The 17,838-nt window shown below is 59.4% G+C and overlaps 9 protein-coding genes across 9 annotated transcripts; 3 read left to right on the top strand and 6 right to left on the bottom strand.

Annotated features, from left to right (window-relative positions):
• Nucleotides 1-63: 63 nt before the first annotated feature.
• Nucleotides 64-1,691, bottom strand: SDRG_13903 (hypothetical protein; the record flags this gene model as incomplete). The annotated part of the gene is made up of 10 exons (XM_008620004.1): nt 64-225; nt 267-431; nt 494-583; nt 628-678; nt 723-872; nt 914-997; nt 1,049-1,139; nt 1,195-1,346; nt 1,395-1,541; nt 1,593-1,691. The coding sequence occupies 10 exons, from the start codon at nt 1,689-1,691 to the stop codon at nt 64-66; spliced, it is 1,191 nt and encodes a 396-aa protein (XP_008618226.1).
• A 340-nt stretch (nt 1,692-2,031) lies between these two features.
• SDRG_13902 (hypothetical protein) lies at nt 2,032-3,742 on the bottom strand (the record flags this gene model as incomplete). Its single annotated transcript, XM_008620003.1, has 8 exons — nt 2,032-2,173; nt 2,216-2,316; nt 2,359-2,566; nt 2,617-2,812; nt 2,859-3,015; nt 3,061-3,152; nt 3,207-3,267; nt 3,317-3,742. 8 exons carry the CDS (start codon nt 3,740-3,742, stop codon nt 2,080-2,082), a joined length of 1,335 nt encoding a protein of 444 aa, XP_008618225.1. The 3' UTR covers nt 2,032-2,079.
• Nucleotides 3,743-3,913: 171 nt separating this feature from the next.
• Nucleotides 3,914-5,336, top strand: SDRG_13901 (hypothetical protein; the record flags this gene model as incomplete). Its single annotated transcript, XM_008620002.1, has 8 exons — nt 3,914-4,123; nt 4,172-4,235; nt 4,284-4,514; nt 4,564-4,759; nt 4,800-4,969; nt 5,014-5,051; nt 5,101-5,201; nt 5,243-5,336. The coding sequence occupies 8 exons, from the start codon at nt 3,914-3,916 to the stop codon at nt 5,334-5,336; spliced, it is 1,104 nt and encodes a 367-aa protein (XP_008618224.1).
• On the bottom strand, nt 5,317-6,423 carry SDRG_13900 (hypothetical protein; the record flags this gene model as incomplete). Its single annotated transcript, XM_008620001.1, has 4 exons — nt 5,317-5,503; nt 5,556-5,713; nt 5,756-6,073; nt 6,127-6,423. The coding sequence occupies 4 exons, from the start codon at nt 6,421-6,423 to the stop codon at nt 5,317-5,319; spliced, it is 960 nt and encodes a 319-aa protein (XP_008618223.1).
• Nucleotides 6,424-6,608: 185 nt separating this feature from the next.
• On the bottom strand, nt 6,609-8,293 carry SDRG_13899 (hypothetical protein). The gene is made up of 4 exons (XM_008620000.1): nt 7,691-8,293; nt 7,310-7,633; nt 7,102-7,262; nt 6,609-7,062 (listed from the first exon to the last, which is right to left on the bottom strand). The coding sequence occupies exons 1-4, from the start codon at nt 8,123-8,125 to the stop codon at nt 6,777-6,779; spliced, it is 1,206 nt and encodes a 401-aa protein (XP_008618222.1). The 5' UTR covers nt 8,126-8,293; the 3' UTR covers nt 6,609-6,776.
• Nucleotides 8,294-8,698: 405 nt separating this feature from the next.
• SDRG_13898 (hypothetical protein) lies at nt 8,699-9,999 on the top strand (the record flags this gene model as incomplete). The annotated part of the gene is made up of 4 exons (XM_008619999.1): nt 8,699-9,025; nt 9,083-9,409; nt 9,457-9,617; nt 9,663-9,999. The coding sequence occupies 4 exons, from the start codon at nt 8,699-8,701 to the stop codon at nt 9,997-9,999; spliced, it is 1,152 nt and encodes a 383-aa protein (XP_008618221.1).
• A 37-nt stretch (nt 10,000-10,036) lies between these two features.
• Nucleotides 10,037-11,373, bottom strand: SDRG_13897 (hypothetical protein). Its single transcript, XM_008619998.1, has 4 exons — nt 11,061-11,373; nt 10,688-11,011; nt 10,483-10,643; nt 10,037-10,433 (listed from the first exon to the last, which is right to left on the bottom strand). Exons 1-4 carry the CDS (start codon nt 11,361-11,363, stop codon nt 10,121-10,123), a joined length of 1,101 nt encoding a protein of 366 aa, XP_008618220.1. The 5' UTR covers nt 11,364-11,373; the 3' UTR covers nt 10,037-10,120.
• A 566-nt stretch (nt 11,374-11,939) lies between these two features.
• SDRG_13896 (hypothetical protein) lies at nt 11,940-13,944 on the bottom strand. The gene has a single exon (XM_008619997.1). The coding sequence runs from the start codon at nt 13,899-13,901 to the stop codon at nt 12,018-12,020; it is 1,884 nt and encodes a 627-aa protein (XP_008618219.1). The 5' UTR covers nt 13,902-13,944; the 3' UTR covers nt 11,940-12,017.
• A 262-nt stretch (nt 13,945-14,206) lies between these two features.
• Nucleotides 14,207-17,412, top strand: SDRG_13895 (hypothetical protein). Its single transcript, XM_008619996.1, has 8 exons — nt 14,207-14,424; nt 14,472-14,801; nt 14,850-14,932; nt 14,979-15,405; nt 15,447-15,873; nt 15,922-16,526; nt 16,571-17,213; nt 17,258-17,412. The coding sequence occupies exons 1-8, from the start codon at nt 14,281-14,283 to the stop codon at nt 17,407-17,409; spliced, it is 2,811 nt and encodes a 936-aa protein (XP_008618218.1). The 5' UTR covers nt 14,207-14,280; the 3' UTR covers nt 17,410-17,412.
• Nucleotides 17,413-17,838: the final 426 nt, after the last annotated feature.

Genomic DNA, 17,838 nt, shown 5'->3' with positions numbered 1-17,838 from the left:
CGAACACACTGGACGCGCAAGTACACGTAGTGATGTCAAGATGGTTTTCGCTGCACGGCAATACTACGCGAGGCCTTCAGTGGTTCCTTGGAGTAGCACAATGAGCTGCTGCACGATGCGCGCCTCAAAGGCCACGAGTGCTCGGAACTCGTCCAACACGGCGCGGTCTGCTTCGTCGTTGACCTTGAGGACATTGGGCGGCAGCTTGCGCAGCCACGTGTGCGTCTACAGGCGTTAGATGTAGCACGTGTGCTTCGGAGTGTTACCTTGACGGATTGCTCAAGATATGCGAAGAGCTCACTCAGGTAGTCGGAGCTCGAGCGCGCGGCCGTATCATTCGTTTCATCTCGGAGCTCCCGTGTCTGCACTTCGCTTGCCAAGATGGCGCTCCATGACATCGCCTCAGTGGGCTGGCTCCCTGAGCTCGCGAGCTATTTTGTACAGTGGTGAATCGCAGTACATGAGTATAGACAAAGAGCATGGGATCACATACGTTGATGTGCAAGAGCAATTGCTGCTTGGCTGTTCGTTCTTCGCCCAGTTGGCTCTTCGCGAGATCAAGCTCGTCCGTGAGTATGGCCAGCTATACATGTGGACGATTGGCAAGTGTAGCCAAACGATCATTACCTCGCTTGCCAGATCATTCGCTTTTGCAGTACTCGTCTCACACTCGGCGACCTAGGCATCGTTCGTGAAGGAAATACGATGCGCAGGTGCTGAACTTTGGCTTGAAGAAACTCGGTTAGCTTGATATGGTCTTCGCATAAAAGCCGGTATCGCGGCAGCATCAAGCTGTGCTTGGTTTCCAAGCTCTTGAAAGATGAGTTGAGCGTCGCAATGTGGCGCTCATAGAGCTCGACGCGAGCTTGATGCTACACTGCCAATGAATATAGATCAACTCAAGAACACATACCTCGTTGATTTGAACACGGCAGGAAGCAATGTCGTCGCGCAGTCTTTCATTATTGCTGCGCAGCTCTTCGTTTTCCGTCTTGAGCTTGCCAATCTATGGATATTGAAGTGCGTCGTAGTGCATCCTGGAAAGTACACCGAGCCCGTGCGCGGTCTCGATGATCGCACGCGAGTCGCGCTCGGTTTGCAAAATCTTGCACTCGGCGCGAAGCGTTCGATGGTCCACGCTGACGTCATGAATGATGCATGCAAAGGGAGGAGAGCTCTCGCTGGCCATCGTACAAAAGCTGGCTGTGCTGGTCTCGCAGCATTCCGAGCTCGCGCGTTGCCGTGACATGCTTGGCATTGAGGGCCGCAAACGCTCGCATGTTATCCGCGTATCGCGTCTCCCATGCCTTGGCCTCCATCGTAGCGTCCTCGCATTGCTTTTCGAGCTACCCATCGGGCTTGGTCATCGTTTCCAGCAGGTGCAGCATGCGTACCTCGTAGACACGCATCTTCTCGTCGTCCTCGGCCTTCTTCTTGGAGACAAGGAGGCGCTTCCCGATACGCGCCGCCAGCTGGGCTTCTTCCCGCGACTCGTCCAGCGCACGCCCTTGCTTCTTGAGCTCGTTCTCCAAGGTCTCGACCTCATACGAGGAGGATACATGTAGCATCATGCTCACAGCGGGACCATCTACCTGGATGTCATACTTGAGCTTCGTGAGCTCATGGCCGCGGGAAGCGCCGATCGTCCGGAAGCGCTGCTTGGGGGTCATGCTGCTGCCCGCGTCGGTCATCGTTCTCGCTTCGTCCCGGCAAATTCGCAACTGGCGATCCCCAAATCATCAGTATACAAAAAACAAGCCATTTTTATTCCGCCCGTTAAACGGTTTCAAGGCCCTTTGCATACAAATAGTAAGTATATATTGTCATTTTTTAATCGCGCGAAACCGTCGATCGATTTTGCGCGCGCGAAGTGTGCACATAGCACGTGGCGTTGCACTTGGCGTTGCACTTGGCGAGGGTGTTTGGTATCATTTTCTGCCATGTCACTGGGATGACCTCTTTTGAGTTGAGTCCTCTTCAGCCCATACGCTTGTGTCCTCCTTGAACACCTGACGCAGCACCCAACCAAGCTACCCAATCTCAAAATGTTCGTTTTTGACAATACAACGACGCCAGACTCTAGTCGAAGAAGAGGATGACGACGGTCGTGTCATCGTGGACACGTCGGCGCGCCTTGCCGGGTGGCAGCGCCGCAAACTCCTTGAGCGTCTGCCTACACAGCAATGCATATGCCGCCATGCTATCCGAGCCCTACCCCTTGACCTCGGCGGCGCGGGCAATGACGCGTTCGACCAAGACGCGACCCGCTTCCGTCTTCTTGCCCGCCGCAATGTGCGCCTGGACGATCGCAACGGCCTACGTCAGCATGAGCTCGCCTGCGCCGTCAGCATCATGCACCTCTTCGTTTTCGAGAAAGTCCCAGACGCCGTCGCTGCCGAGGATGAGAAACTTGTCCGAAGCGCTCAGCACGTGCGCCTTGGTCTCGGGGATCGCCATCACGTACGGCGGCGTGTACGGCGCCGCAATGTGGCGGCCGCCAGCGCGCTCGGTCGCGATCGGAGACGCGTTGAACTCCGGGTACTTGAACGCAAAGTCGCCCAAAGCTCTGCAGTCGCCAAGTCAGCGTCGACGTCGATGTAGCTGGACACATTGTACCGTGTGGGCTGCAAGCCGCCCTTGACGTAGCACGACTCGGGGTGCTTGCACACGACGATGTTGTCTTCATTCGGGTGCTCACGCGCCAAACGCTCCTTCTCAACCGCAAGCTTGGCGTTGTGGTCGTTGCTGAGCGCCACGGCGCGCAACGCGCCGTCGTCATCGGACGTCGCCAAAACGGCGCGAATGTCGCCCGCTGTACACGACCCTTAGGTTCCTCGTCGGCAAGGTGAGAGCGGTACCGTTGGCGAGGACGAGGAGATCGTCTTGGAGGTATGCCAGCATGGTGCAAGCGCCGACGCGGTTCACCTGGCCAAAGCCGAGCTGGAATGCGGGAAGCAGCAGCGAATGCAGCTGGCGCTCCGTGCGCAGGTAGCCATGCTTGATAGCCGCCTCGACCTACGTTCAAGGTGAGTTCTGTCTTGTTGCAGTGGTCGATAAAACCTTGGCGGCCGTCACGTCACGCAACTCGTCGACTTCGGCCTTGACGTTTTCGATCAAGTGGCCGTGCGTATACTCGGCGACTTGCCACCCACCTAGACGACGATGCAATGAGGTGACGACGACCGTGCATTCTTATCGTAACGCACCATGACCGTCAATAACCGCAGCAAACACCTCCTTCTTGTTGGCTTGTACGACAAAGCGATCCTATACCAACGATGCTTCGGTCAGCGTGGACCATGAGCTGCAAGGCGACCTCGATCGGATAGTTGGCACGGTACGAAGCACACGAGTAGCTGCGGACGTGGGCCACCGCCCGCGCGAGCTGGACGTCCACTTGGCGCTCCAAGTTGAGCGATACAGGCGCCTCTTCGACGTCGGCAATGGCGTCGCAGTTCGGGCTCTCGGCGACGACGGGTGCATCGCACAAGGCCGTTGCCGTCAGCGCGAGGCCGACAGCAGCGCCGAGCGCCATGGTGGCATCCATACGCCACTTGCGGTCTTGGCCCATCGAGGCAACAAAAGCGCGCGCCGGCGATGCGCGGGCAACAGCGCGCTGGGCGACCTTGGCCGAGTAGCGTCCGCAGATCTTGAGCATGAGGAAGGGGCAAAATCGAAAATGACCCCACGCAATCTTGACTGCGGTCTTGGGACAAACTGCTGGGTAAAACCAGCCGAGCATGGTAATATGTCCATTTCGTCAATATTGCCATGTATTTTATCTAAAATGACTCAATTATGGTGAAATTTTTAGCAATATGAGACGATCTTGTGAAACATATGACCGCGCGTCTGATAATTTTGCCCACACATCCTTGGGCTCGGCGACCGAGATACCAACATTCGCCTTCCCATGCGCATCTCCTCGGTCCTGCGCTGGTGCTCCTCGGGTCTCGCGATCGCCGTCGCTGCGACGACCGACTGTGCGTCGTCGGGCACGTGCGAGGCGCCGGCGTCCGCTGCGCTCGAGTACGACTCGATCGAGGGCCAGCAGCTCCCGCACCCTGTAGGCCGCGTCGTCGGGCACTACGCCGCCTCGTACCGTGCCAACTTTCCGAACGAGGTGCACCTCTTGATGACTAGGCACGAATGGTGCTCATGGCTGCAATAGGATCGATGGAACGTCCATGTGGTTGCAACCGATGGCGTCCTCGCGGCTGTCATGGACGGCCACGGTCTCTTGATGAATTTACCTCCCGAAGCAATCCTAATCGAGCGCGTAGGTGGCTGGCAGGTGGCCGAGTTTGTGCAAACGCACTTGGTCAACAACACACGTCGCGCGCTGCAGAGCGCGGCGCCGGCGCAAGCACTGGCCCAGGCCTTTTACGACACGGACACGCAGCTCAAGGCCCACTTGCGGCCGTCGTTGGAGCTCGGCTTTGGCGTCGTGAACCGCGTCGGAGCGTGCGGACTCCTCGCCTACACCCACGACGACGTTCTCTACATTGCCAACGGTACGCCCTCGCATGGGCAACGACCACTCGTGCCATCGCCGGTCTGTAGCTGGCGACGTGCGGGCGGTGCTCGGGCGTGTCGGTACCAAAGGCACGGTGCGCGCCACGCCACTTAGCCGCGACCACAACGCCAAGTACGCGCGCGAGCAAGAAAAGCTACTCGAGGCGCACCCCGGCGAAGACGACATTGTCGTGTGCCGCAGCCAAGACGCGTGCTACGTCAAGGGCGGCCTCCAGCCCACGAGGTGCGCTGCCTGCGTTGCAGCAACATCTCAACTGTTGTAGGGCGTTTGGGGACTTTGTGTTTAAAGATGCAACGTTCAACGGGTCGCCGTACCCCGAACGTCGCGGCGGCGGGCGCTACATGGCGCCGCCGTACACGCCGCCATACATTTCCAGCGTCCCGGAAGTGCACGTGCATAATCTGACGGCCGCCGACAAGTTTCTCGTCCTCGGTAGTCCCTCTTTCTGAGAAACCGATGCCATACCAAAATCGCAGGCAGCGACGGTGTGTGGGACTTTGTGACCAACCAACAAGTACGCGAATATCTACCAAATGCGATAGCCCAATGCGTATATTGTCTAGGCGGTCGACCTCGTGCAGCACTATGTTTCCATCGGAGAGCACGCACTAGCGAGCCAAGGACTGGTGCACCATGTCATCTCGCGCGCGGCCGCCGAGTACAGGTCTGCCCTTCTCACGCGACATCACCTTACGTCCTATCCAGGCAGACGATCGATGCGCTTGCGGCACTGCCGCCGGGGCGCGACCGGCGCCGACACCACGACGACACGACCGTGGTCATTCTCTTTTTTTGCTAATCATGGCCACGGCCAGGTCGCGGTTGAAGTGGGACAAGTAGAGATTGGCGCGAGCGTGTATCTCATCCCAGCAACGAGTCTTGAGATCATCGTCCATGCGTGGCCGCGCATTGAGAAAGAGCTTGGTTTCCAGCACACGGCCGTCGTCGAGGGCTTGGACGAGGATCCTAGTACATGCGACGACTGCAGTGCAAGTGGTAGCATGGCAGTGTAAGATACCACGCCGTCTTGGTGCGCGACGTCGACGTCTTGGCGCAGGTCGGGTACACGTGGTCGTCGTGGATGGTCTGGCTCACGTGCACAAACTCGGCGGCCGTCGAGAACGACCGGTACACGATGTTTTCATGGGCGTCGCGGCTGTAGATGGTGCCAGGTAGCTAGCAGACCCATTGAACGCTGCATGGGCGCAGAGGGGGTACCGCGTTGTCGAGGACGTGCCGGCCCGAAAGACCAAACTGAAACGAGTTGCGCTCGTAGAGACGATGGTACGCATTAGCGACGATCGCCACGGTTGTGTTGGGCAAGATCCGGCGCTGAACTAGGCGAAACACCACGTCGTCGCCGCGCAGATTGACGTCAAAGCTCATGACGTTCTCGATGGGGAGGCGCAAGCCGTCGATGACGGCATATCGGTGCACGTACAGCTGCTTGGTGACCCAGTCGAGGCCCAGCTGCCGCGCCTCGGGGTCCTTGTAGAGCGAGATGGGCGTGAACGACGGCGGCGCCGAGAGCGATGGCTACAAGAACGATCGATACTCGTTGCTACCAAAGAAAGAGCAGGTGGTCGTACCGGCACGGACGCGTCGACCCAGCGGGCCATGAGGAGAGCGAGGTGCTGCTGACGTGCGAGTTGCTGCATCAGGACGCGCTGGGCAGCTTCGCCCTCGGTGACGTCGTCACGCAGGGCGCGCGCGACCTCGGCCCATGGCAGCGCCGTCGGTGCGAGGCGCGCACTTAGGTCGGCTTCGAGGTCACTGACGCGGCGCCGAAGAAAGTCGAGCTGCTGCTGGACCTTGTGGCGGAACGCGCGCTTCTTGTCGCGGTTCACGCGGCGCTTGAGCGCGGCGGCGTCGGCCTCGTCCATCATCTTGCCGGCGCTGAATTCAAGCTTACCGTACACTAGGGTTTGTATCGGACAGGCGCAGGCGCAGAAGAACCAGGGCGAGTCCTGTCCTTGGCGCCGCTCATATCGACAGCGTGCGCCGACTTCGGCGGGCGCCATCAAATGACCACGCCAGTGCTGGATCACGTGGCATGGTGAGAGTGTGGTGCGCCAGCCGCTGCGTGATCACGGGTATGTACACGTCACTTCTGGCGCTTTGGTGCGTCCTAGTCCTGTCTGCCGAGTAGATTGGACTCTGGTATAAATGGACATATTGTCTATCACTTGGTTGACTGTATAACGATTGGGACAGGTCAATCAACAAGCCGTGGATCGGGCTAATGGGCCGTGGCGCGATCGCCGAGGTCGAGCAGCAGCATGGACGTCTGGAGCTCTTCGTTGACCGTCTCCATGAGCGTCGAGAACGCTTCGCCAAGGTGCTCCTTCAAAATGACGTCGACGGGCCGCGACTGTTGGCGCATCTGCTCGGCGTGGTACTCGCACACGCTCAAATTGGCCTCTTCGAGGAGCGAGAGGTACCCCTTCTCCTTCGTCCACGTCTGCGATTTCTGAAACACTTTGGTCTCCATGACCACATTATCGCCAATCACATCCAGCACGATCCTAGCGACGCTTTGATAACACGAGCTATGAGCGGCGTACCAGTTGGCCTTGTGGCGGTGCAGCGGCGTCAGCGGGTGCTTCGGGTCGTCGTGGATACTGTGCTGCACAAAGACTACGCGGTTTTCCGAGACAAACTCGCGGTGCACAAGGTTGTCGTTGACGGCGTGGTGGCGACTGTAGATAAACTCGTCGCCCAGGATCTACGCGGCAGGCTTGACGACAAGACTTGGAGCGGTCGGTGGCTTACCGAGGCGTCGAGGCGCTGCCGGTTGGCGGCCACAAACGGCATCGTGCTCGTGTGGCAGAGGCGCCGGTACGCCTCGAGGACGCGGTCGAGGCTCGCGTAATGAATGCACCGATCCCGGTAGATGTACTCGATGTAGCCCTTGGACGTGTCAAAGACGAACTCTTGCATCGGCGACTGGTCGCTCGGATGGAAGCCCATGCGCTGCAGTACCGAGTCGGTGTGGTAGTACATGTGCTGCGTGATCCAGTCGCACATGGCGCGCCGCGCCTCGTCGTTATCGCAGAGTCCGGCGCGGAACCATGTCGGGTACTCGTTCGGCCCGCGCTAGAAGGACGCGAGCGGATGAAATACGACAGCAGCACGCGGAAGGGCATGACCTACCTCGATGGGCTGGTAGATGGATTGCAGCCACTTGGTCATGGCATGCGTGAGTGCGACGCGGGCGCGGACGGTCGCGTTCAAGTCCTTGTTGGCGGCTTGGCACTCGGCGAGATCGTGCCGCAGCGCCAGCTCGACGTGGCTCCACGGCAAAAGCATGGATCGGCCCTTCTTGCGCGTCTGGAGCTCGGCCTCGAGCTCGGCCACGCGCCCGCGGAGGAACTCGAGCTGCTGATTCACCTTGCGCCGAAAGTCGCGCTGCTGGTTGCGCTTGAGGAGCCGCTTGGCGTCCGTGGCCTTGGCTGCGTCCTCGTTAGGGCTCTCCGAGTCGGTCGAGTCCCGCGGGCTACCGTTGCTCGTTGTCGTCGTCGTCGCTGCCTTGCTTGCCATGGTGCTGCCCGTGGTAAAATTACCGCCTGGTTCGAAATGGACATCCATTGTGCTGGTACAAATCTGATCTGGTGACCAGATAATGGCTGACAAAGTCCTTCCTGCCAGTTGCCTGCTACTGCATGGCCATGGCCAACCAAGCAGGCCGCGAGGGCAACTAGCTGGCGCCGTCTCGAGAGCGCGATCGCGGGCGGCTGCAATGCAGCGATGCGGCAGATTCGGCGCTGGCGGCAGTGCGTCGACGTGATTACCCGACCAGCACTCACTCTTGGCCCGCGATGTTGGTCGATCACCCGGGTGTCTCAACTCACTGCGCTCGGCGGCCGCAGCGCATCCAGTCGCTACAGCTCCAGTGCACACACATCGATCTCCCGCTGCGCTGGCTCGCGCGGCCTCTCTAGTGATGGCGTCGAGGCCGGCTTGACGGTTGACGTGCAGGAGAGACGGTTGGCTTCCAGTGTATGCATATTCTGTTTGCACATGTTCTTGTGGTGCGGCTATCCTGGACGTTTTCCAGTGTAAACGCGGCTACGTGGCAGCCTACCAGATGGTTCTGGTCGCATCTTGACAAATCGGCGAGGGCCGAACACGGGAGAGCAGTAGACAGACACATACTAGACGATGTCGAGCCCTGTGGACGTGACCTCGGACGAGTCGTGCGACGACGCCCAGCGCGTGCGCAAGCGCGATAAGCAGCGCGACTTTCGGCGCAAGGTCCACCACCAGCTCGAGTTCCTTCGCGGGCGCGTCACCCACCTCGAGACGACGCTGCGGGCCGCGCGCGCCAGAAAGGCCATGGTTCCACTGCCCTGGTGCGAGGTCGCGCGCGCCCTCAAGGCCGACGTCGTCGCGACCAAAGGCGTGCGCAAGTCGCTCCTTTTGCAAGCCGAGGACCACGCAGAGTTTCTCGAAGCCATGGTCAAGTGGGTCCAATCCCTCTCGCCCGAGGTACTCAGTGCATGCACCTCCTCTCTCGTTGTCGTCGTTACGACTCCGTCTCGGTAGCGATCGCCGTCGCGCTTTCCGCTCTGGTACAATGTCGGTCTCTGCGGCTCGAATGCGTCTCGACGCGCGGCCTTGGACTGGATCACGCAGCACATGTACCACCACACGCCCAGTGTGCTCCAGCACATGGGCTTCCACCCGACCGATATGACGCCATCGCAGGCGTTCATTTTCGACAACTCGAAAGGCTACATCGAGTACATTTACACGGACCGGCGCATCCACTGCCCCGCGACGCTGCCCAAGGTGCTCGCCGCGTACCAGCGGCTCTACTACGCCAACTCGGTCGACTTTGTCGTCGCCGGGCGCAAAGTCATGGACCAAGATGTACTCGGCTCTTGGCCTCGTTCTCCAAGAGGTTGATGGCGCTGTAGGAGCTCGGGAAGGACTTTATCTACAGCCGGCGCGAATTCAAAAACGAAAATGTCGTCCACCGCGAGTTTGTCTCGGACCGCCAGATCGTGCACGTCCAGCACAGCATCCACGACGACAGCAAGCACCCGCTGGGTGCGATCCACCGCCACCGCATGGCCTGGTACGCTACGATTTGATGCAACATGTCGTCTAAAAGTTGGACTAGGATCGTCCTCGAAGCTGTCGCGCCCAACATGGTGGTGGAGACCAAAGTGTTTCAGAAATCGCAGAGCTGGACCGAGGCCGCGGGGTACGTCTCGGTCGACGAAGAAGCGCGCATCGTGGGGGTGTTTGAGGAGCCGCACATGGACCAAGACGACTACGACATGCTGCCGCCGTCGGTCCAAGAGGCGCAGCTCCGCCAGCACGTCACGTCGACGCTCTCACGCTGCATGCAAACCCTCAACAATGAGCTCGAAATGGCGCTACAGCAACTCGACCTCGAGGACCCACCAGCGACGATCGAGGCACCACCTCGGGATGCGTCGTGCTGTCTGTACTAATACCATACACATGCCTAGTCGTCCTTCTCTCGTGGTCCTCGAAACAGGTCGAGCTTGCACCTTATGATCGCTCTTCTGCCGGCTAACACGACTGTATCCCGCACCCGATCACGCCATCAAATTAAACGAGTTCGATCGATGTAGCTTGGCGCGAAGCATGCTCCCGCAGCACTTGATCGAGTTCGTAGTTGAGGATCTTCATGCAGCGCGGATAGGTCTTGGCCATATGGAGTCGGAGCTGGTCTTCTTGCACCGAGAGCGGCAGCATGGCAAAGTCATCGCGGTCCACGGCCGCCTTGTACTCGTTGAAGTACCCCGTGAGGTCGGCCTCGACCTCGATGGGCACGTAGCCACTCTCCCGCATCCACGCTTGCGACTTGTGGAAGTACCGCGTCTCCATGACCACATCTGGCGCGATCGCATCGAGCACAATCCTGCGCGACGAGATCTGAGATGTCCAGAAACTGAAAGAACAAGGCATACCAGGTCGTGCGGTGGCGGTGGATCGCGCCCAGTGGGTGCCTGCTGTCGTCGTGAACGCTGTGCTGGACGTGCACGACCTGGTGGTCCGAGACAAACTCGCGGTGGACGCTACCGTCCTTTTTGGACTTGCGCCGGCTGTAGATAAAATCGTCGCCAAAGAGCTAGACAAGCCACCTCATATCGTGTGCAATGAGAGGAGGAGCACCTTTTGATCGAGGACCTTGCGACCCGCGACGACAAACTCGACCGAGTTGGTGTGGTAAAGGTGCTTGTACGCAGCAAAGACCCGCGCCAAGCTCGCGGGAATGAAGCGTCGGTCCGTGTAAATGTACTCGTTGTACCCTTTGGACGTGTCGAATACAAAATTCTGGCTCGGGAACCGGTCGGTCGGGTGAAAGCCCGCGGCGCAGAGCACCGTGGGCGTGTGGAAGTACATGTGCTGCGTGATCCAGTCCAAGGCCGCGCGGCGCGTCGTGTCGCTGCCGCCGAGACCGACGTTGAACCAGAGCGGATACGCCGACGGCGATCGCTACCACAATGCTTGGTGTTACGACGTTCCACTGATCACAAAAAAGTACCTCGACGGCCGGGTAGAGCGAGTGGACCCAGCGCAGCATAGCCTCGAGAAAGGCGGCTTGGTCGGCCACGGACGCCTTGAGCTTCTTGGTCGCGCGCTGCTCGACCTTGACGTCATTGCGCATGGCCCGTGCAACGTCGACCCACGAGAGCCCGAGCGCCTTGTCGCGCTTGAGCGTCTGGAGCTCGGTCTCGAGGGTCGCAACGCGGTCGCGGAGGAAGCTGAGCTGGTGCTGGACCTTGGCGCGGAACTCGCGCTGCTTGTTGCGCTGGAGTTCGCGCTTGGCCGCTGCGTCGCCTGGCATTTAAATTTGGGTGTGCGGTCCTTTGGGCCAATCACGTGATTGCGTAGGCGGAGAGAGCATCGTCATCGCACCACGTGGCACTTGGTGCAAACTGCAAATACGACCAACTTTACGGCCGTCCTAGTGGCCTGCCCAGCTTTGTTTGATGAGATACGACGACTTGAGGGTGAGGCAGGGCGGTCCACCCTTGTCCACCACAGAATCGATCTCTCTGTCAACAGCTCCGAATACCAAAATGGCAAAGCCACCTCGGACGCATCAGGCGCACTAGTAGCGAAACTACAGACAACGAACGACAACCAAACGGACACACCAACCAGAATGTACATACGCCAAGCCTTTGCGTCGGTTTCTGCTCATTGGACTTCAACGCAAACGCGTTTGATGATGGCGATGACGGGCCTAGAAAGGATGTGGGGGCACCCAGAGGCACGGGACTGACGTTGGTCGGTGGCAAAATGCCAGTGCCCACGCCGCAGTGGACGCTCATAGTATCGTTGCTGGTTCAAACCGCGGCAGGCACTCAGTTCTGACTTGTATCGACACAAATTTCCCACCGTACTACGAATGACATGGTGGTAAACACACGCAATTCTTTAATTCTACAACTGTACTATGGGGTGTTCGCTGCAACACAATCCAGTTCTCGCTACGTCACGCGTAGTAGGGCGAGTACTCGCGCTGGTTCAAGGCCATTTCGTGCAAGTACTTGTAGCTCGAGTGGTGCAAAATCCGATTTTTCTCGATCGAGACGATGCGAATGGTGCCGATCGCGCGGCTAAAGATCGTCCGCAGCAACGCCGTCGGAATGAAGCGGTAGACGAGCTCGTACTGGACGTTCGATGTGCGCGTGAGCACCGCGTCCGAGACTTGGAGCATGTTTTTCACCAAGAGGACGCCGTTGTCGATGCCCACGGCGCCGTCGTCGGTCGCCACGAGGAGACTGTACGGCGACGTGAGGATGCTGGAAAAGTCGGTGATCTCAAGGTACTGGAGCACCGAGTTGGTGGACGGCACGACGTAGGACTTGTGCACTCTGGCAGCGTACGCCGTGTGCGCGTAGACGCAGAGAATCGCAACCAAGACGACGCCACCGGACGCGATACCTGAGAGATAGTACGTGCGGTAGATCGCATCAAAGCTAAAGCAGTTGCTCGACGTCGCGTACCCACACGGGCCTGGCACGGTCTTGCTCATTTCTGGAAACACAAACGCTTCGAGTACAAAGACCAGAACCCAGTTGACGATGCTAAAGGTAAGAAGCAGCCACGTTTGCGTCACCAGTCGCGGGTTGAACCACATCTGGATGAGCGGACCGGTCATGATACCGACCACCGATGCGAGCTGCGCGGGGCCGAGCCACTTGTAGTACACGGGCGTCTCGGCACTCGGCCGCTTGTACAAGTACGTCGTCAGCGTCTGGAGGTTGTGGTTGCCGTAAAAGCTCACAATGAGGATCGCGAGGTCGACGACGGTCTTGGACATGTAGACGGGCACGCTGCAGACGACGCTTTGTCGCAGAAACACGAGCTGCAGCGCCACGAGGTACACGGTCAGCAGCCAGAGCACGATGCTGTTGGTGAGCATGAGCGCGTCGCTCTCCCAGACCATCGTCACCAATCCCTGCGTGTGCAGCAGCCAGCCAAGACCGGTCTCGACGTTCAGCGAGGCGCAGCTCGACTCGGGCAGCACGTCCCACGGCGCGAGCGTCCGCAGAATCCCGCGCTCGTACTCGTCAAAGAACGTCAGGGTCGTGAGCCGCATCGCGGTCGCGCCATTTCGGAACGTCGCGAGGTAGTTTGGGTTCAAGTAGACTTCGCGGCGCGGCGCGACACCCAGGTACGTGGCCTTGCCTTGGCTGGCGCGGATCGCGTACGTGTTGGCGTCCAAAGCAGCGTCGTTTTCGCAGATCCAGTTTGGGTCATACTTGCGCGTCGAGCAAAACGCGATCGAGTCGACCTCGGCCGTCGACGGCGGCGCAGACGACCGGTAAAAGGTCGCTCGCTTGATCATGCACGTGACGGCCATGGCGTGGCCGGGAATCGAGATCTGCACCATCGGTTTGTTCCAGCCACTCATGTTGTTGATGTGCTGGATCGTGACGGTCAGCGTCGGGTCCTGGAAGACGGGGTCGTCAAAATTTGGGATGAGCGTGAGGGCTTTGGCCACATGGCCCCATAGTTGGTTGCTCGTACTTTGGAAGCCGTTGGCGCACGTCGTGTTGCGCTTCCCACACGTCGCGTACACGAGCGTGCTCAGCGAGAGCTTGGCGTCGAACGGCAGCGACGCCGAGAGGTGCAACGTCGTCGTCCCTTGTAGGAGCACGGTGATCGGAATCGCAAACTTGTTGGTCGTATACGTGGCCGTGTTGAGCCCCATAAAGACTGTCGTGTTGGCGAGCGAGCTCAGCTTGCGCGTGCAGACGGCCACGAGCGTCGCAAAGACCAAGTAGAGCAGTGCCAGCACGAGTCCTTGGCGGTAGCGCTGCCGAGGCCGCGGCGCGATGAGGTCGGGCAACGGCGCAATGCGCTGAACCATCGCTGCACCGCTTGTGTCGCCAAGACGTTTTGCCGACTCTAAACGTAACCCCTCTGCCAGCCAAGCTACCGTCCCCTCTATTTTGGATGCAATCCCTTGGGAAACGACTCACAAAGGCGTACCACGTCCATCAACTCAGGCAGTGTAGTAGAAGACATCTACACGCCGCCCTTCGTGCGTGTTTTCTTCGGCGTGAGGGCAAGAGGTAGCTCAAGCTGTGGGAGAAGTAACAGCCACCAGTGGGTCGAGCCTCGATCTCCATTCAAGAGGTACCTAGTAGGTGCTCACAAACTCATTGTGTCTCCAGCCAGACTCATGTATCCGACGATCTTGGCGCCACTCGGTAGCGCATGAAACGGCCTATTCAAATAAAAACACGATGGACTCGCGCCGTTTGAAGCCCGGCAAGATGCAGCCCGCGCTGTCGTCGCCCAACCTCTTGTTACCGCAGAGCCGCGAAGAGTTCGTGCTCGAGTTTTACAACCCGCGCCTCCGCGTCGGGCGGGAAGGCGGCGGCTTGAGCGTAGGCGAATGATTTCATCGCTCTCGCTGGACCTGTGTTTTCGATAGGAGTCGATGAAGCGCGCGCTCACCGGGCTCGACCGCATTGGCCCAACGTCACCACAAATCAAGTGTGTGTCGTTTGTGGATCCGCTCGAAGATGCGGTCAAGCGCGATCTGCGCAAGAGCCACCTGTTGCACCCGCTGCCGTCTCTGGCGTCGCCCAAGAAGGCAGCCTCGACACCAGCGCGCTGTCAGCGCTGCTTCTCGTCCAACGTCGTGTATCTGCCGTCCTGCGCGTACTGCGAGAAGCTCCAGCTCCTCTCGGACGTCAACACGCTAGCGAAGCGGTATGCATTCAACCTCCTGGAACGCGAGCCGACGATCCCGCCGCGGCAGGTGCCAGAAGATCTCTCGTCGTCGTCGCGTTTGTCTTGACGTCCGTAGCTCCTCGACTTGGTCTTTGGCTACCTCTACGAGCTTCAAGACCCACTGACTGCAAAGCGCGACGTGCCAGCACAGCTCACCATGTAACATCCATGGCAATGGTCCTGGCGATGCAAGTAGCTCGTGTAGACCGAGCGACGTCCTCTCACTCGATGGCAACAATGGATCTGTCTCGAAAGACGAAGCTACGCAGATGATCCGCAGCGCCGAGGCGGCGCCCACCGCGCTGGCGACGACGCGCGACGCGATCCTCGAGCTCAAGCAAGCGCGTGCTTCGATCGTTGCGAGCAAAGTGGCCTTGTCGCAACCGACCAAGGTGTCGCTCGTGCAGTACCTGCTCGACACGTTTGCGCAGCCGAGCGGCGCGGGCGCCGACTGGACCCGTGAACAGCGCTGGGACCACCAAGACATGTGCGTCGAGATGCTCAAGCTCCTCTCGACCGACGACGTCGACGACGTGCTGCGGACGTACAATGCGTGGAAGCATGTGAACGAGGTCAACCAAAAGCAGCGCGCGATGGAGCTCGCGTGGAACCAGCGACTCTTCGAGACGACGGTAGTATTCGATGGTGACCTTGTAGAGACTGAGTGCAGTAGGAGGAGCCTCGGAATGTCCAGACCCCAGGGGAGGACGACGAGGAGGACGAGTGCGAGACGAGTCGCAACCTCGGCCGGCCACTCACTTTGCACCAGAAAAAAGCCAATCGCGTGAGCGTCTCCAAAGAGCACCGGCGTACGCTCATTGCACAGCACCATACCAGCCAGCGCAGCCTTCTTCTACAGTCCAAGACCGAGGGCGCGGCTGTGAGCCCAGCACCACATGTGGCCTTGAAGGAGCTACCAACGTCTGCAAAGGAAGCACTGGGAACGATGAGCGAACCTGAAATCAGCCTTCCGCAGCTCTTCTTGACCGCCGAGCGGTACCAAACAACGTCGAGCAACGGTATGTTTCACATCGACCACCTCGGGCTCCTCGAGCAGGCGGGGCTTTCGACACACGACCTCACTACGATCGTCAAGCTCGGTATAGACAATATTATCCATCCTACTCGTATGAAGAACCGTCGTGTAGACCGACGCACGCAAATGGTGTACCTCTTGGCCGACGAGAGCGACCGTACGACGCTGCTGCATCTCTCGTCGCTCGGGCGCGTCAACCTCGTTGCCGAGTGGCTTGGGCGCAATGTCGACAACGAAACACTCCTCATTGCGGCGACATCGGCAAAAGGTCAGCTCCTGAGTACCGACGAGCGCCGTCTCATTCTGGCCATGGACGACGCCGACGTTCGATACCACCTCAGCTTTTGGAAGCAACTGCAGCACCAGCGCGCGCACAAGAAGGTGGCGACGTCGGTGCATTTTCTGCACCTCAACTTGCCGCACCACGAGCGCGACGCGTTCTTCCGCGTGCCACGCTACTGGCAAAAGCTCATCAAAGCCCGCGATCTGAGCGTCCAGCCCATGCCGATCGCAGTCATTCGGCCGTTTGTGCTGCAGCTCTACATCCGTTGTGCCCAAGAAGACGTCGACGAGTACGACTTGGCCGAGTTTGTCGTCGAGCACATGACGTTATCGTTTGGGGCAGCGACGCCCCTGCGACTGCAAGGCTTCATCACAGCCCTCGAGCAGTACCACACCAAAGACACGTGGCTGTACACGTTTTGCCGCTTTTGCCACGTACCCTCCTCTGTGCATTCGACTTACGTTCGATTATATGCTAGATCACCGAGCGATTGCCCGCGGGCTGCTTTCGGTTCTACCTCTCGGCGGTGCTCTGCCTGCGCTTTAGCACCCCGAATCGATCGCAGATCGCCGACTATGTTGTCCCGCGAGAGCTCTTCCACCCGCTCCTCGCGACCAAGGCCAAGATGGCGCTGCAAGCGATCGCGCGGGATGCCCACGTCCGCGACGAACACTGGCTCGCGACGTTCACCGAGATGCGGACCGTGTGCCCGCGCACCAAGGGCGTCGTGAGCAACCACCTCTACGTGGTCGGGCTCTCGGTCTTTATGGACCTCGTGCTCGGCATTTGGGAGGCCAACCGCGAGAGCATGACCAAGGAGATGCGCGTGCTCTTTGAGCAGTTTGACACGGACCACAGCAAGAGTCTGAGCTACGCCGAGTTCAAGGCCTTCATCACGCACTGCAGCGCGAGTCTCGAGGCCAAGAGCCGCCCGCACTCGCCACTGCGCCGGGCGTCCTTGAGCTCTCTTCTTGGACCTCCAAAAGCCCGCCCGGAACGCCGCCCCGCCGGCTCGTCGCCCAAAGACGAAAAAGACATTATCAAGCTCTACGCCAAGTGCCTCATGCAGTCGGACAAGGACGAGGTCAACGTCGAGTCGTTCGTGCTCGGTGGTCTTGACAGTACGTTGGCATCGCCGTCATGCTAGTAGCTACACCTCGTGTAGACCCGCTCATTTTGACACTACTGGGGTTTCCCGTGCCACCGACGCACACATCGGCAGCTGGCATCATGGCGCTGCAGCTCGTCACGCGCGCGGTTCGCGCCTACATTCAGCGCAAGCGAAGTCGTGCAGCGGCCAAGGCCAAGGCCGCGTAGACTACAATAGCTGAACGAACGCTGCAGTTTGCTTCGTATCCTGCTGCCGTGGTCCTAGCGGCCGCATTCGTGGCTGTGACGGCGTGGGACCAAGCGAGGACGCTGCATCTGCTGGCCATGGTTGAAGTAGCTTCCCAGGACCCACTCCCATGGTCCGACCATGCTTGCTTGTTCCCGCTTGCATTGCTTGGGCTCTGTGCACGAGGTACATCACATTTGTTGGCTAGCGACGCGTGGCCATGCATCGCAGCGCAGTAACCTCCATAGCTGAGTCGAAATCATGTACTGTGGCATCGAGATCCAAGGAGTGGGATCGCAGATCGCGATGGCTTCGCCCAGCCCCATCAAGATCTTCCTTGCATGGACCAGTCGAGCGCGTCTTCATGTCGCCGTTGCCGTCTAGCGAGATGACCATGGTCGCCTGGTGCG

The sequence above is a fragment of the Saprolegnia diclina genome (genome assembly GCF_000281045.1).
Source record: "Saprolegnia diclina VS20 unplaced genomic scaffold supercont1.64, whole genome shotgun sequence".
NCBI classification, from domain to species: Eukaryota; Oomycota; class Saprolegniomycetes; order Saprolegniales; family Saprolegniaceae; genus Saprolegnia; species Saprolegnia diclina.
Note: the sequence above shows the minus strand (reverse complement) of the source record. Positions and strands in the feature narration are given on the sequence as shown.

Coding starts and splice junctions, on each gene's coding strand:
- SDRG_13897 (XM_008619998.1), bottom strand. CDS start 11,363: ATGCCAGGCGACGCAGCGGCCAAGCGCGAACTCCAGCGCAACAAGCAG. Junction 10,644..10,687: donor GCAAGGTCCTCGATCAAAAG/GTGCTCCTCCTC, acceptor TGGCTTGTCTAG/CTCTTTGGCGACGATTTTAT. Junction 10,434..10,482: donor CACCGCCACCGCACGACCTG/GTATGCCTTGTT, acceptor CTCGTCGCGCAG/GATTGTGCTCGATGCGATCG.
- SDRG_13895 (XM_008619996.1), top strand. CDS start 14,281: ATGGACTCGCGCCGTTTGAAGCCCGGCAAGATGCAGCCCGCGCTGTCG. Junction 16,527..16,570: donor CGTTTTGCCGCTTTTGCCAC/GTACCCTCCTCT, acceptor ATTATATGCTAG/ATCACCGAGCGATTGCCCGC. Junction 17,214..17,257: donor CGTGCTCGGTGGTCTTGACA/GTACGTTGGCAT, acceptor CACCTCGTGTAG/ACCCGCTCATTTTGACACTA.
- SDRG_13896 (XM_008619997.1), bottom strand. CDS start 13,901: ATGGTTCAGCGCATTGCGCCGTTGCCCGACCTCATCGCGCCGCGGCCT.
- SDRG_13899 (XM_008620000.1), bottom strand. CDS start 8,125: ATGGATGTCCATTTCGAACCAGGCGGTAATTTTACCACGGGCAGCACC. Junction 7,263..7,309: donor GGCAGCGCCTCGACGCCTCG/GTAAGCCACCGA, acceptor CCTGCCGCGTAG/ATCCTGGGCGACGAGTTTAT. Junction 7,063..7,101: donor CACCGCCACAAGGCCAACTG/GTACGCCGCTCA, acceptor AAGCGTCGCTAG/GATCGTGCTGGATGTGATTG.